Here is a 14,517-nt window from a genome sequence, read left to right as displayed (position 1 = left end):
TATATAAGCAATAAGCAGATGCTTCCCAATCTTAAAGCCATTGAAATAACAGCCAAATTTCTAATGGGTTCAAAAGGCAAGAGGAAAAAGCCTAGAATCTAGAAACCCCAGCAGCAGATATTTATAAATTGGTCTTGCTGTCAGAGGCATCATTTCTGCAATAGTTCTATAAAATCTAGAAATAGAATCCTATTCCAGTATTGAGGAATGGCTATATCAGTATTTCTCATCCTCAAGAATGCTGACTGAGGAATTCTGGGAGTTGAAGTCCACACATCTTAAAGTTTCTGAGGCTGAGAAACATTGGGTTATACTGCTGTCAAGAAGCACTGAGCTTACCTCTGTTCCTAAAAGTCACAATTGTGTCAGTATTTCAAAGAAAAATATTCCCATGTATAGGCCAATTGCCTATATTGTAAAGACTTGCACATATAAGGTTAAGGTAAAGGTTCCCCCTTGTACATATGTGCTAGTCATTCCCAGCTCTAGGGGCAGCACTCATTTCTGTTTCAAAGCCGAAGAGCCAGCATTGTCCAAAGACGTCTCTGTGGTTATGTGGCCAGCATGACTAAACACTGAAGGCTCACGGAATACAGTTACCTTCCCACCAAAGGTGGTCTCTATTTTTCTACTTGCATTTTTACGTGCTTTCAAACTGCTAGGTTGGCAGAAGCTGGGACAAGTAACGGGAGCTCATTCCATTACGCGGCGCTAGGGATTTGAACTACCGAACTGCCGACTTTTCTGATCAACAAGCTCAGCATCTTAGCCAATGATCCACTACATATAAACCTGTACAAAACTTTCTTCTGTGTTTAGAGTTGTGTGGAAGAATTCACACAAGCAGTTAGTATAGTCTTTATTGTCATTGTACAAAATAAATACAATGAAATTGGCTACAGTTCATAGTCATGATGCTTAGGCCAAAAACGTTTTTAAAAAAAATAATAATAATAATATTACGATGTAACTTTTGGAGGGGAGATTTTGCTTACTATCATTTGTCTGATGAATAGAATCCTTTTCCTTGTACCTTAATGAAGGCTAGTTCTTCTTTCATAACAAAATCTGGGAAACTATAAATTATATGGAATGACAGGAATGGACAACTAGCCTCATCGCTGCTCTGATGCCAATGCTCAGTGAGCATCATTTAGCTGTCATTTTGTCACCAGAAATTTTGTTTAGGTGTCATGTAATATATTTTGTCACCAGATCAGAAAATTACCTCCACAGGAAAACTAAAACGTTGAGATATATAGGTAGCCTTCACTTACCAACCCCAATTGAAACTGGCAATTCTGACAACCACTGTGCAACTGTGGTTGCACAGTCACATTGCTACACCAGACTTATGAAGAGACTTCTATTTCTGCCATTAAACACATCACCACAGTCATTAAGGAAGACATCATATGGCTGTGACTTGCAAGTTCTCTTCCATGTTATTGTCCCTTAATCATGCTTGTTGGAAGCCAATTTTGAAACTTGCAAATGGCAAACACATGATTTCAGGAGGCTGCAACAGTCAGGTCTAGGACAACCTGGCATGGCCAGCTTGGCACCACCAAGTCACCTCTGCCAAATCACCACTGCCAAGTTGTTGCAAGACAACTCAACATGGCCAATTCATCACAAAGATGGCATGGGCAGCCAGAGGGTGAGTGAGCAGGCAGAGCATAAAGTGGAGGTGGCAGCTAGGGGCTTCCCAAGGAGGGACAGTGGGGCAGGTGGATAAGTGAACAGGTGGGCAAAGCACAGAGCAGCTGGCAGCAGCCGGGATCTTCCCATTATCACACACTCTGCTGCCACCACCGCCATGGCGAATGGGAGCTTGGCATGGCAGTGGCAGAGATGGATGTGAAAATGAGACATGGCGACCCTCCATCACCATCACTAAACAGCCCAAGATGGCAGCAGCAATAAGGTGTGTGTGTGTGTGTGTGTGTGTGTGTGTGTGTGTGTGTGAGAGAGAGAGAGAGAGAGAGAGAGAGAGAGAGAGAGAGAGAGAGAGAGAGAGAGAGAGAGAGAGAGAATTGTGCTGTGATCTGACTACCCACTTGCTTGCCCACTTTCCCTCTGGCTGCCCACAGCAAGTTCTCATTAAGGTGAATTGGCTATGTTGAATTGTCCTGCGACAACTTGGCAGTGGTAATTTGTCAGAGGTAACTTGGTGGTAGCAAGCATGGCCATGCTGAGCTGGCCACACCAAGTTAGCCATTCCAGCAACAATCACAAAAGCATAAAGTAAAGATAAAGGTAAAGGTTCCCTTAGCACATATGTGCTAGTTGTTCCCAACTCTAGAGATGGTGCTCATCTTTGTTTCTAAGCCAAAGAGCCAGCGCTGTCCGAAGACATCTCTGTGGTCATGTGACCGGCATGACTAAACGTCAAAGGTGCAAGGAATGGTGTTTCCTTCCCACCAAAGATGGTTCCTATTTTTCTATTTGCATTTTTACATGCTTTCGAACTACTAGGTTGGCAGAAGCTGGGACAAGTAACGGGAGCTCACTCCATTATGCGGCACTAGTGATTTGAACCGTCGAACTGCCAACCTTTCTAATCGACAAGCTCAGTATCTTAGCCGCTGAGCATCCCTAAGTGCATGCTGGTTGCCAAACACCCAGGTGGCAATCACAAGACCATAGATAGTGCAATCAATGGCATAAATGCAAAGATTGGTCCCAAAGCTGTTTTTTCCAATAGTCATAACTTTGAACAATCACTAAACAAGACAGTCAGTAAGCAAGGACTACTTGTAATAATAGAATCATTAAAAGTCTGATTGTACTTACCTCTTCTTCCTTCTTATACATCAGTGAATTAGGGAGTCTTCTGCATGAGTTGCTTCCAAATGCTATTTGTGAGCTTATAAAATAGCCCCCTTTTGTCTGGCAATGGGTCTCAGTACAGGGCATATTGCTCACTTTCTACAATGTTTAATGCTTAAATAGAATACTTCATAGAATAGAATAGAATTCTTTATATTCTTTATAGAAATTATGACCTGTTAATAAAACTTACTTTCCACTTTAAAAAAAAGAAACAAAAGGAACTTTTGTTTCATTCCTTTTTAACTATTCTTTTATTCCTTATTAACTATTTAGAGAACTCCTGTTGCTTTTTCACCACATGCTTCCAAAAGCTACTTTGCGATACGATGATAGGGATTGTGACATAACAGTATTTAAATAGATCAATTATTTCACTACTTTGAGTTGATCTCCAGTAACTAATTGAGGATGGCTTTAAGTAGCTCATCTCTCAAGTTTAACATCTCAGCTGGAAAGGAAAGCGACCTGATGCCAGGGTCAAGGGGAGTGATAAAAATATTCTAGTGCTGCACTAAGGTAGAATAGAAGTCTACATAGTGAATAAATAAATAATACTTTCTCTCAATCATCTTAACTGATGCTATTGTTCCTATATTTCTTAATAGGAACAGGGGATGAAAAGAGGGGAAACAATTGAATTTCCAAGGAACAAATTATGCACAGTTTCTGCTCCGGTTCTGCTTGCATGAAGTTAAATAATATTCTACATCTGTGATGGCAAGCCTATGGCAAGCATGCCACAGGTGGTACGCAGTGCCCTCTCTGTGGGCACGTGAGCTGTCACCCTAGCTCAGCTCCACTGCTTCCCGCCAGCCAGCTCATTTTTGGGTCTCTGCCATGCATACACAGGGGGTGGGGTGCATGCAGAAGATGCACACCCATGCACGAAGGTGGGTGTCATGCGTCCATGTGCATGGGGGGGTGCAGGAGTCATGCCTGCATGCACAGGGATGTGGGGAGCATGGGCTTGTGAACACATGTGCGGGGGCAGGGAAGCATGGGGGGGTCGCACATGCATGCACAGGGGGGAATTGTTCCTTGATGATCTCCTTATCTGAATCAGTTGTTTACAATCGCTAAACCAGAGGTCCTCAAAACATAAATGTTTTGTTTTTAATATGTAAGCAGGGGGTGGGGGAGCATGGGGGGATTGTGCACACATGCCTCGAGGGGGGGGGAGCACAGGAGGTCACGTGCATGCACAGGCCAGGGCACCTGTAGGGTCACGTATGCATGTACCAGGTGAGGAGGGTGCGGAAGGGATCATGTACACATTGCATTATGGGTGCGCACATGCGCACACTTTAAGCACGCAACGACAAAAAGGTTAGCCATCACTGTTGTATATTAATCTTATTGTGGAATAGTAAAGAGTAGATTCTCAGTTTGCTCCAATGTGCCTTCACAGCAATATGTTTGCTATCCAGGGATTTGCGGAATGATTGACACATTTATTCAACTTGTAAGTGCCCCTGGATCCACTTCTCTGCCATTAGGTCCCAGTTTTATGAGTTCTAAAAATTGTTTTTGCAAATGAGTCTCCTATGCAGAGTTTCCTCTCCCTTTTGGAAAAGTGTCCTTGTCACATCATCAGTTCTACAATTCCTTGATGATCTCCTTACCTGAATCAGTTGCTTACAATCCCTAAACTAGAGGTCCTCAAAACATAAATGTCTTGTTTTTAATGTGTAAGTAGGATTATTTGAATTCCGATCCTGCTGCACACATGAAAAGTGAATGAATGTGCCTCATGCTTGCAGTCATGTTTCAGCTAAAAGACTCTAAGTAGTGGCTGCTTAATCCCCCAAATAAAACCAAAGCACATATTTTTTGTTCTTTACAAATGTCCCTCCGTAGGCACCTAGTATTTCTGCCCTTTTGACTACAATGGAGTTTAAATCCCCATTGAAAATGATGGGCACTCTACTTGGTGGATGCTTTAGCTGGCTTGCCATAGTTAAGATGCCTCTGTTTTAAATAGTACTTACTGAAGCATAAAGTCGGCCTCTTTTGTTCATAGCCAGGTATCTGCCCGAAAAACAGCCTTTGATAGCAACAATCCCAATGTCCACTGCAGTTATTTCCAGAATACCTAAAAGGAAAATGTAAGAGCTATTTAGATGACTTACAGATGTATCCTTTCATTGCATATTGGTATTGTTGTTATTTTACAAATTTTAGAAACTTTAAATGCTACTTGCCAAGGTAATCAGAGGGAAATCCTTAAACCTTATTCAGAAATGAGCACATTGGACTATTATTATTTTTTGCTTCATATTGAACAAATGCTAAGTTTTTGTTTATTTTTGTGAAAGGTTCCCCACCATTCAAATGATAAGGTAGCCTAGCCTTCTGAGTATCATTTGACCAACATTTGACCTAATCAATATCTTCAGAATTGGTATTTCTTTATGCAAAGTCTCTTTTATTTCAACTGTCTCTTCAACAGAGTCGAAACATCCTCCCATTTTACAAGAAAAAAAAATGAAAATAATGTATTATTGACTGACACTTGAAGTAAGCAGGAATTTGGACCCAGTTTTTTTTTTCTTGACTCTTAAACTAGTAATATTAAACTATCTTAAATGTTACTTCCATGTGGAAATCATTATGCTTAGTAACACCACCACACAACATATCAGCATTTACTCATACATTCATAATCAACTTCAGATGATTGAAAATGACAACAGTCAAGACGATAAGATGGGAATTGTTAGAAATACTAGTAAATCCACAGCTATTTGATTGAGACTGAAAGAAAAAGAAAGAAAGGCTCTGACATTGAACTAGAGGTTCAACTAATCCTATATGTTTATAAAACCTTTAAATCCCCTTTAATGCCTTTCTTAGGGGTCCAAGAGTGCTTGACTTATTGAAACAAACCACAAAGCTGCCCATTTGGGAACAATGCCCTTGTGGAGGTTTCTGGAGGGCAAAATGGAGGAAGACAAGAGGCTGCCACATCTAAGAGCTTGGATGGACAATGAAGGGGGTTAGTCAGTTAGAAGTCAGTGTATCCTTGGGCAAAGGACAAAATGTATCCTTAGGGAAAGGACAAAGTACCTCCAATTCAGAGAATGGAACTTTTTTAATCCATGAAAGAACCAAGAAAGATTGCACATATTATTTATCAAAGGACTGTTCTAAACATTATACTGAATAACAACAACTCTGTAATGCAGGTACAACATTTACAGAGGTATAGGGCAGGCAATCCTTGCTCTCTAACTAGTGCTCATGCTTACACACACCTATATCCACACACATACATATCACACTCGTACGCAGAGGAACCAATGTTAAGGTGGTGGACTAGAACAGGGAGATCCAGGTTCCAGTCTTCCCTTAGGAATGGAAGTTGGATTGTCTCTCTCTTTATCTCTTTGCTTTAAATTTGGAATTTGAGAAATATGTATCTGGCACTGGACCAGCACGGGAGACTATGGTCCATAACTTTCCCTGAAAATGACTATACCATGCAGAGGATTAATTTGGGTTGATAATAATATCACACATGGTGACATGGAGAGAGACAGGGACCAAAAAAAAGACTCGGTTTAAGGCCCACAGAACACTGCATAATTTTTTTAAAAGTCAGTTCAAAAAAGTCACAAGAGGAGACCTGTTTTTACATACCTGTAAAATGCATATATTACATTTATAGGCATTTTCTTGGGGAGGGAATCTTTAATTGTATGTGGAATAATTAAACATTTGAGAAAATAAATTAATAGCATAGAAATGATACACAAAGAGATTTATTATTTACATTTCAGATTATGCCAACACCTATTTCATCAATTCACTATCGATACCATCCCAACTACTCAACATTTTAAATCCTGAAGCTCTGAAATTCTGTTAGTACTTTAAAATTGTCTTGGCAACAGCACATATATCCATACAACTCTTCTCAGAGTATAATGTTCAAATTATACCAGTTGGGATGATTTAGGATTTAATATAAATCATATTTCTGCTACTGGAATAACTCTATTGGCAGAAGCTATGGCAATAGAGTAGTATCAGAGATAGAAAGGCCTTATCTGAGCCTAAAATTCAGACATTATTGTGGACACCTATGTTCACACAATGTTACACCGAGAAACAAAGGTATGTAAATCAGATTGTTCCATTGAAATTAATGGAAAACCATGAACTTCATCTTGCTCGCTGTTAAACAAGAACAGTGTAGGATTTTGACTATTTCCATTGTTAAACATTTAGAATGATGAATACATACCATAGAAAGGGGAACTACTAACTCCATCACTGTCTCAGACATCATCATCTTAAATATGAACATATAGTGCCTATTTATTTGGTCCTCTAAGTGATAATTTTTATGCAGAACTCCAGATGAAATGAAGATTTTGTCTCTAAGAATTTATCTTTTTAATAGGAAGGTCATCTTAGTTTTACCAAGCACAACGAAGTGGGATAAAAATCAAGATCTTTGTATTTTAATGCAAATGACTGCAGAAAGGGGGGGGGGATATTAATGGTGGAAACTGACTGTCAGCTTGGGCCAGCCCTCTGTTGGTCACCAGCATTTTAAGCCATATATGTAGACTGCCAATATTTAAACTTATTATGTTTAAAGTGTTAATAGAACTATTGTTTGGGCCATCAGGGTTCTTTCAGGTAGGTAAGCTCCACTTAAGACTGTAGTCACTGATGCTTACTTTGTTGAATTCATCCATAAAGGCCACAGAAGATCCAGAGATAGCTCCTAATCTCTTTCTCCTTCATCTCTGTAACTGAAAACGTTTAGCAAAGGAGATCCTTTTTTTAATAGATCAAATGGAAGTGTCCAGATGAAGATTTGGCTGTTCTACATCTTAAAGGCTTATTTTAAAATGTTAACGTTCCCTTTCAAAGCACAGTCTTAACCCTTTTCTGCAATGCAGCTTGCATATATCAACAGTTGTGGTATAATAGAGAATCCTATATTGCACATGAGATTTGGCCTACTGAATGTTTGGGGGAAAGTGCTTTCTTTCATTCATTGGAAGTCATTTCTATTTAGATCTGTCCCAGCAAGGGTCCTTTTTACAAGGTCAACAACAGAAAATGATATTATTTTCTCCTCTCATGGCATCTTTGCTTAGCCCAGTGTTTCTCAAACTTGGCGACTTTAAGTCCTGTGGACTTCAACTCCCAGAATTCCCCAGCCAGCTATGCTGGCTGGGGGATTCTGGGAGTTGAAGTCCACAAGACTTAAAGTCGCCAAGTTTGAGAAACACTGGCTTAGCCTAAGGGTAACCTCCATCTAATGCACCTAAAAGCTGGGTGCATGTGCAGACTCTTATATTTCATCATTTGGAACAATTTAGGGAACATTCAACACTTTCTATTCCAATTGGTTTTAATTCATAGTAATTGTTTTTTTTTAAACTTTAGCTAGGTCATGCCATCAATGATACTTCATTGATAGGTGAACATCTACATAAGGAGCTCTGCTAGAAATAATAGAAAAGTCTGCCTTGGTGCCTATCATACATACGTGCCTGGTATTCCTGGGTGCCAAGGCATCAGAAGATGCAATCAATCCTATTTCTGAATGCCATGTCTACCTTGCAAGGGAGAACAATGTTTTCTTCAACTGATCTGTCGCTGGGAAGTGCTATTTCCTTAAACAGGGCATAATTTCCTCTGCCCTAAATACCCAAACTTTGCCAAGACAAACAAAACAAGATTAATGGGAGGAAAGGAGAGAACAGAAAACCAAACACCAGGATGAGATGAACAGGCTGAAGTGTGAAAGTCATCTTGATGTGTTATTTACACATCTTTTGGAATAGTCACCCTGACCCTCCACCCCCACATATCCAGCTTTGTGTCATGAAGGGAAGAAGGGATCTATAGCCTTAAAGAGCCATGGGAAATCACACCTTCTGACCAGGGAAACCAAGTGACAGCCACTCACTTATCCTTGGTTTTTGCAAATTCCAGAGTGCAAGTTTTGTTTTTTAACTGAGGCTCCCAACTGCAAAACTATATCCTTAGAGAGAAGGAAAGGGTAGTAGGGAAAGCAGAGGTGTTGAGGTGCAGTGCAAATATTTCTAACAGCAGAGATGAAAAGAGTTTATCCTAATGAGGAAGCCCAGTGGACACTACTTGCCCATTCTGCAAAGTGAACAATATTCTATTTCAAGAAGACCTGAAAATCCTTTTCTTTGTATTCCAAGAATTCTAGCCAAGCCTCCAAAGCAATCGCCTGAGATCAGTGTGTGTAACATAAACTGGTTACACAAAATCATTTCTATTCCTCTATTCTCATCATCCAATAGCAAGAGAGAAGCTTCTTTTATCCCCCCAACACAATTGCCAAGCCTAATGCCCTCCAGATAATATTACATCACAATTTCCATTTTGATTGGAGCTTGGGTCCAAGACGTTCGGTGTTACCAGGCTAGTTAAAATTGTGATTCGGTGACAGATTCTTTCTTCCACACCTACATTCCAAAAAGACTATTTTACCTTAAGTTCTAAGTGTCCACTAAATATTCACTACACCAAATGAGAAGTAGAAACAGAGGAAGATAACTCAAAAGCTACTAAGACTCACAATCTCAGACCCAATTGTAAATGGAACCGAACTCTTTCCCAGGGTATTCTACAAGGGTTGAATTTTTTTTTTTGGGGGGGGGGGGAATAGTATTAATTCCAAGACTAACTTCCAAGTGTTATTTCAAGTCTCCAGTGTATTCTGTGCTCCTAACAACCTAAGTCTGCTTCATTGGGGAGGTCACAGGAGAATCTATATTATCCCAGTTCACAAACAGCCTCCTAACTTAGGAGCTTTTTTAGTTGCTCCAGAAGTAGGAAACAATGTTATTATGGTGAAAACGAAACAGCAACCTTCTCTGCTGTTAGGCCAAGCATCTCTTGACAGTCACATTTGGGAGAGTCTTGACTGTCTGGCACTGCCAATCTGGAGATCTGACTGTCCTGACACATATTCTCTTGACCTTTTTGCCTTGGGTATCAAGAAGGCTAACATCTGAATTATTAATTAGTTATCAATTTCCTGATGGGAATATATTTCCTGGATTTTGGGGTCTTATACTTGTTCCTTTATCCCAATGATTTCTTTCCTAGTTGTTTCTCCCCAGCATGCTTAAGCAAAATTGAAACACGGGGAAGAATTTTCCTCTCCCAACCCCAATAAAACGTCCTGGCTGCAAAGGCATCTCCTCTAGCTAAATCACCCATTCTAGATCTTGCCCAGAGATCGACTTTGGTAGGGATGGGGCAGGCAAGCTCTGAATGCGTGTGTTGTGGCTTCGGTCTGGCTTTAGGATAAATGGCTGGCATCTCTCATCAGTTCTCAACCGACAGCCCTGAGCCGCTTTGCTTTCTTCGGGGCCTGAGCAGACTTTTCTACACATCAATGCTAATCCAGCAACTGCCGCGACTCGAACTTTTCTACAGGAGGACTACAAAGCGCCCTGAACAGAAAGGCGACAACAATTTGTGTCTCTTTCTTTCTTTCTTTCTTTCTTTCTTTCTTTCTTTCTTTCTTTCTTTCTTTCTTTCTTTCTCTCTCTCTCTCTCTCTCTCTCTCTCCTTCCTTCCTTCCTTCCTTCCTTCCTTCCTTCCTTCCTTCCTTCCTTCCTTCCTTCCTTCCTTCCTTCCTTCCTTCCTTCCTTCTTTCTTTCTTTCTTTCTTGTGAAATAAATGAACAGCGTTTCAGCCCTGGCCTCGGAGGACAGTAATGCTGCTTCCTCGGAAATCAGGACCAACGAAGCACCGGGGGCTTCGATTCAAGAAGGAGAGCAAAGGGGCTAAAACTAGCGGCCAGCTGCGGGGGACCGGCAGGGCAGGGCAGGGCGGAAGAGAGAAGCCACCCCGAGGTACTCACTGAAGACGCTGTTCTTCTCCAAGGTGCCGTTGATTTTGCCGTTGGCATGGATCTGAAGGTGGTACTTAGTGGCGCAGTAGAGCTTCCTCCGCCGGGGCGCTCCGCCGAGATGCTCGTAAACGCCGCCGCGCCCGCCGGCATCTCTGCGCCAGCGCGGGTCGCACGCTTCTCCTTCTCGGGCACAGGCAGGAGCCGGCGGAGGCAGCTCGGCAGCGAGCAAGCCCGGCGCCTGCAAGAGACTCAGCAGGACGAGCCAGGTTGTCACCATTGTGCATGATGGCCGAGGCGGCGCTCAGCTCGGAGCGGAGGACAAGCCCGCCCGACCCATTCAAGAGGTCTGAGCTGGAGAGGAGGCAGCCCGCCGAAGTTGCACAGGCGCACCGGATCTGGTGGGGACGACTGACTGGGCTAGTCGTCCTTGGTGGCTGCGGCTTTCGCTGGGAGCGCGGGGGGACAAGCGGGGGAGGCTGTTTGTTTGTTTATTTGTTTCAGTCAGCGTCGATTTTGTCCCCCTCCTCTTCCTCCTCCTCCTCCTCCTCCTCCTCCTCTCACCCCCACCACCCAAAGACCCAAATCTGTTTTAGATCTGAGTGAACTGAAAGACGCCGGGGAAGTCTCCACTCTTGGAATTAGGAGGAGAAGCTGCGACCGGGGTACCGGTTTCCAGAAGTCATGAATGAGAGAGAGGGGGGGGAGAGAAGAACTAGAGAGGGAAGAAGAGGAAACCGAGGGCGGGCAAGTGGGGGGGGGACCTAAATTTCCCCAAAGAGACGGGAGGGGAGCGGATTTCGACGGTGCGTAAAGAGAAAAGGCGTTCGGCAGCAAATAATAGCTCTGCAAGCGAGTTGCGGGGGAAGAAAATCCCTCTGTCGATCTGGACGTGTTTGCACTTCATCTGGTTCACGCGCAACGCGCGCCCACGTGGGACAGGTGATGGTCTGTCTGTCGCAGATACCCGTAATAGCCCATTCAGCCCCATTCAGCCTCCCACCCCGCCGCAACCCAGAGTTGATTTGTTTCCTCTGCCTTGGACCGTTTCTAAAGGCAAACGAAACAAACGCCCCCACCAGACCGCCGCCCACCAGGACCAGAAGCGTCTTCAATGTGTTAGGTACCTTCAAGGAGAGGAGAGATTTGGGTCTGGGGCCGGAGGTGACCCGCTTTCGTTGCCTCGCTCGCCCAGTGTGTCGGGATGAGTGATGCGGATGAGTGATGCACAAGGAGCTTTTAAAAATATACTTTTGAAACGAAAAGAAAGCACAAGAAAGAGGTTTTGTCTGTCAGCTCGGGAGGCGGATAGAAAAACAAAACAACCAAACACCCACATTTGAAGACTTCACAGACAGATCGCTTTGGGCGATTTAAACCGTTTCCTTTTATCTTGAATGCAGGGAGAAAATACTCCCAGCACTACAATTTTACCCACTTTTTATCATTTTGCTAGGGAGATACACACACACACACACACACACACACACACACACACACGTTACACAACTGTAATTAGATGGATGTTGATGTTACATTCGATTTAATCTTTCATCCCTTTAGGTAACTCACAGTACACAGGAGTCATCTTTAAGATTTACTTGTTAACGCTTAAATTTCTCATACAAATCTAGAAAGAAAATTACGGTTTTAAGTCATTAATGGGCCGAACCTAAAACAACAACCACTGATTATTAACCAATTTTGTCCAAATAATCCCCAAACGGTATTTGTCCTAACATATTCGAAGATGCGGCTGTGCTCTTAATCCTATATTCATTTATCTAGGAAGAAGCACCAAATACACTGGACCTTATTTTGAAGTAGAAGTCTATTATAAATACCTGAGGAAGTGGATGATTTCCTCGGCCAATTTAGTTTTCTCCCTTAGTAATGCCTTAAAATATATGCATACCTCTATTAAAATTAAGGACATTCAGGATATTAAAGTACTGCATACATATAAAGGGAGTGCATGCTCTGAGGGAGGAGCCTTAAAAACTTTGCTTCCTGGGTGATGCTAAAATAATCAAAATGCAAAATTTAAATACATATATTCACTTTCCGCCTCTCCTATTCTGTCTCCCATTCTGTCTCTCCCTCTCTCTCTCTCTCTCTCTCTCTCTCTCTCTCTCTCTCACACACACACACACACACACACACACACACACACACACAATATTTCACTGAAGATGTTGATCTTATGGGAGTTGCCAATTTGATAAGCACGTGGGTAACCGTTTTTTACAAATATTTTTATTATGGAAAGTATTATATATATACACGCATGTATCGGTGTGTAATTCTATCTAAAGTTAACATTTTAAAAAATGTCTTTCCTATTGGTTCAAAAACTGGCTCGGACAAACATAACAGAGAGAGGGAGGGGGGAGAGAGAGAGAGAGAGAAACACAACACATATCTTCTTTCTTCCTCAGAAAAAGTGGGATGTAAAACGGATAGCAGTCGTATCTGGTTACTGGAGCTGGCAGGGGCACCATGAACGATGTTTTTGAAAGGTTGGGAAAGCGCATTCAAAAGGCATTGTCTAAACACCCCTCCTTCTCCCCTCTTCCCCCCCTCCGCCTCCTCCCAACTTCAAATATAGGGATCCCGCCAGTGTGGCGTGGAAACTCAATCGCACGGATCCCGGTGAGAAATGGCCAACAGATCATTTTCGTCTCCCAAAAGTTTCTTGCCCCTTCCTCCCCTCCATCACCGCCCCGAATCCATTTCTATGCCAGCTTTCTTGGTTCTCAAATGTGCAGAGAGCCTTAGTGCAACTCGACTCAGGATGATGGGAGTTGTACTCCAAGGTTTTCTCAACGGAGTTGAAGAAAGCTGCCCTGGAGGGTGGGTGAAAAAGCTCCCCATTACTATTATGTAATGGGATTCCGACGGCGCGTCTCCCAAGTGCCTTGTCCTCTGTTTCCTTCCTTACACATCGCCCTTCAATCCTTGTACCTTCAGCCTTAAAGACAGCCGGGCTTCCAGAACAATCAGCCTTTAGCTGGGTAGCCTTACAAGGGAGGCTGTAGCTCCTGGCTCATTCCGGTTCCTGGCTCCCCCCTCTTCCCTACCCCGCTCCAAGGAAAAAGTGGAGAGTTTGCTGTCCTGGCCCCCCCTTAGTCACCTAGGCTAACCCGGTAGGAACAGCCCGCAATTTTTGAAACGGCCCCTGCCCCAATTAGAGCGGTTTATTTCTGTACACCCACTCAAAAAAACAAACAAATAAACACAACCTTTAAAGTCTCCCTTTTGCACGTGGTAAGTAAGTTGTCTGGCGGACTTAAAACAACACCCACCGGGCACTTTGATGTGGTCCCCTTCGAACCGAGGGTGGGACCTCAGATGTGGTCGAGCGGTCCTTTCTGGAGATATTGTTGATTATGGAGTACGGCTCCTCTCATCGTGCCCCCAAAGTAATAATCAAAGGGCACTTTGGAGTCTATTACTTATTGGAGCGGAGGAAGAGGAGGCTGGGGCTGTCCGCAGGCTGAGCTGCTGGATCGAAGATCTATTCATTTATTTCAGACGCGTCCTTGGTCTTCTTAATACAAAGAACAGACCGCATTTATTATTTTAAAAAAGCACTTAGAGCAAGGATGGGGGTCGCGATCATCCACAATTTTTGGACTCCTATCACCGTGAACCTCAGCCAATAGGGCCAATATCAGCGAAGGCTCCACACCATTCCTGAAGAAGAGTCTTCCCAATCTCCCAGGGATGTGGTTTTAAAAAAAGTCAAAATCGCATCAATTGATGCACCAGCCCCCGTTTTTAACTTGGTGGCAAACTTTTCCGATCCGCCTTGCTGATTCCCC

At 42.9% G+C, this 14,517-nt stretch overlaps 1 protein-coding gene across 1 annotated transcript in view; it reads right to left on the bottom strand.

The window, feature by feature from the left end:
• The window catches only part of FGF3 (fibroblast growth factor 3), a gene marked incomplete at its 3' end in the record, with an annotated part of 45,029 nt that extends 33,987 nt beyond the window's left edge, over positions 1-11,042 (bottom strand). Inside the window, exons 1-2 of the mRNA XM_081945190.1 lie at positions 10,706-11,042; positions 4,824-4,927 (exon numbers count right to left, since the gene is read on the bottom strand). Of these exons, the coding sequence (XP_081801316.1) occupies positions 4,824-4,927; positions 10,706-10,973 (372 nt within the window). The 5' untranslated portion in view covers positions 10,974-11,042. The remainder of the gene's footprint in view (positions 1-4,823; positions 4,928-10,705) is intronic.
• Between the last annotated feature and the right edge of the window lie 3,475 nt (positions 11,043-14,517).

This window comes from Natrix helvetica, assembly GCF_964273705.1.
Source record: "Natrix helvetica genome assembly, chromosome: 1".
NCBI classification, from domain to species: domain Eukaryota; kingdom Metazoa; phylum Chordata; class Lepidosauria; order Squamata; family Natricidae; genus Natrix; species Natrix helvetica.
Note: the sequence above shows the minus strand (reverse complement) of the source record. Positions and strands in the feature narration are given on the sequence as shown.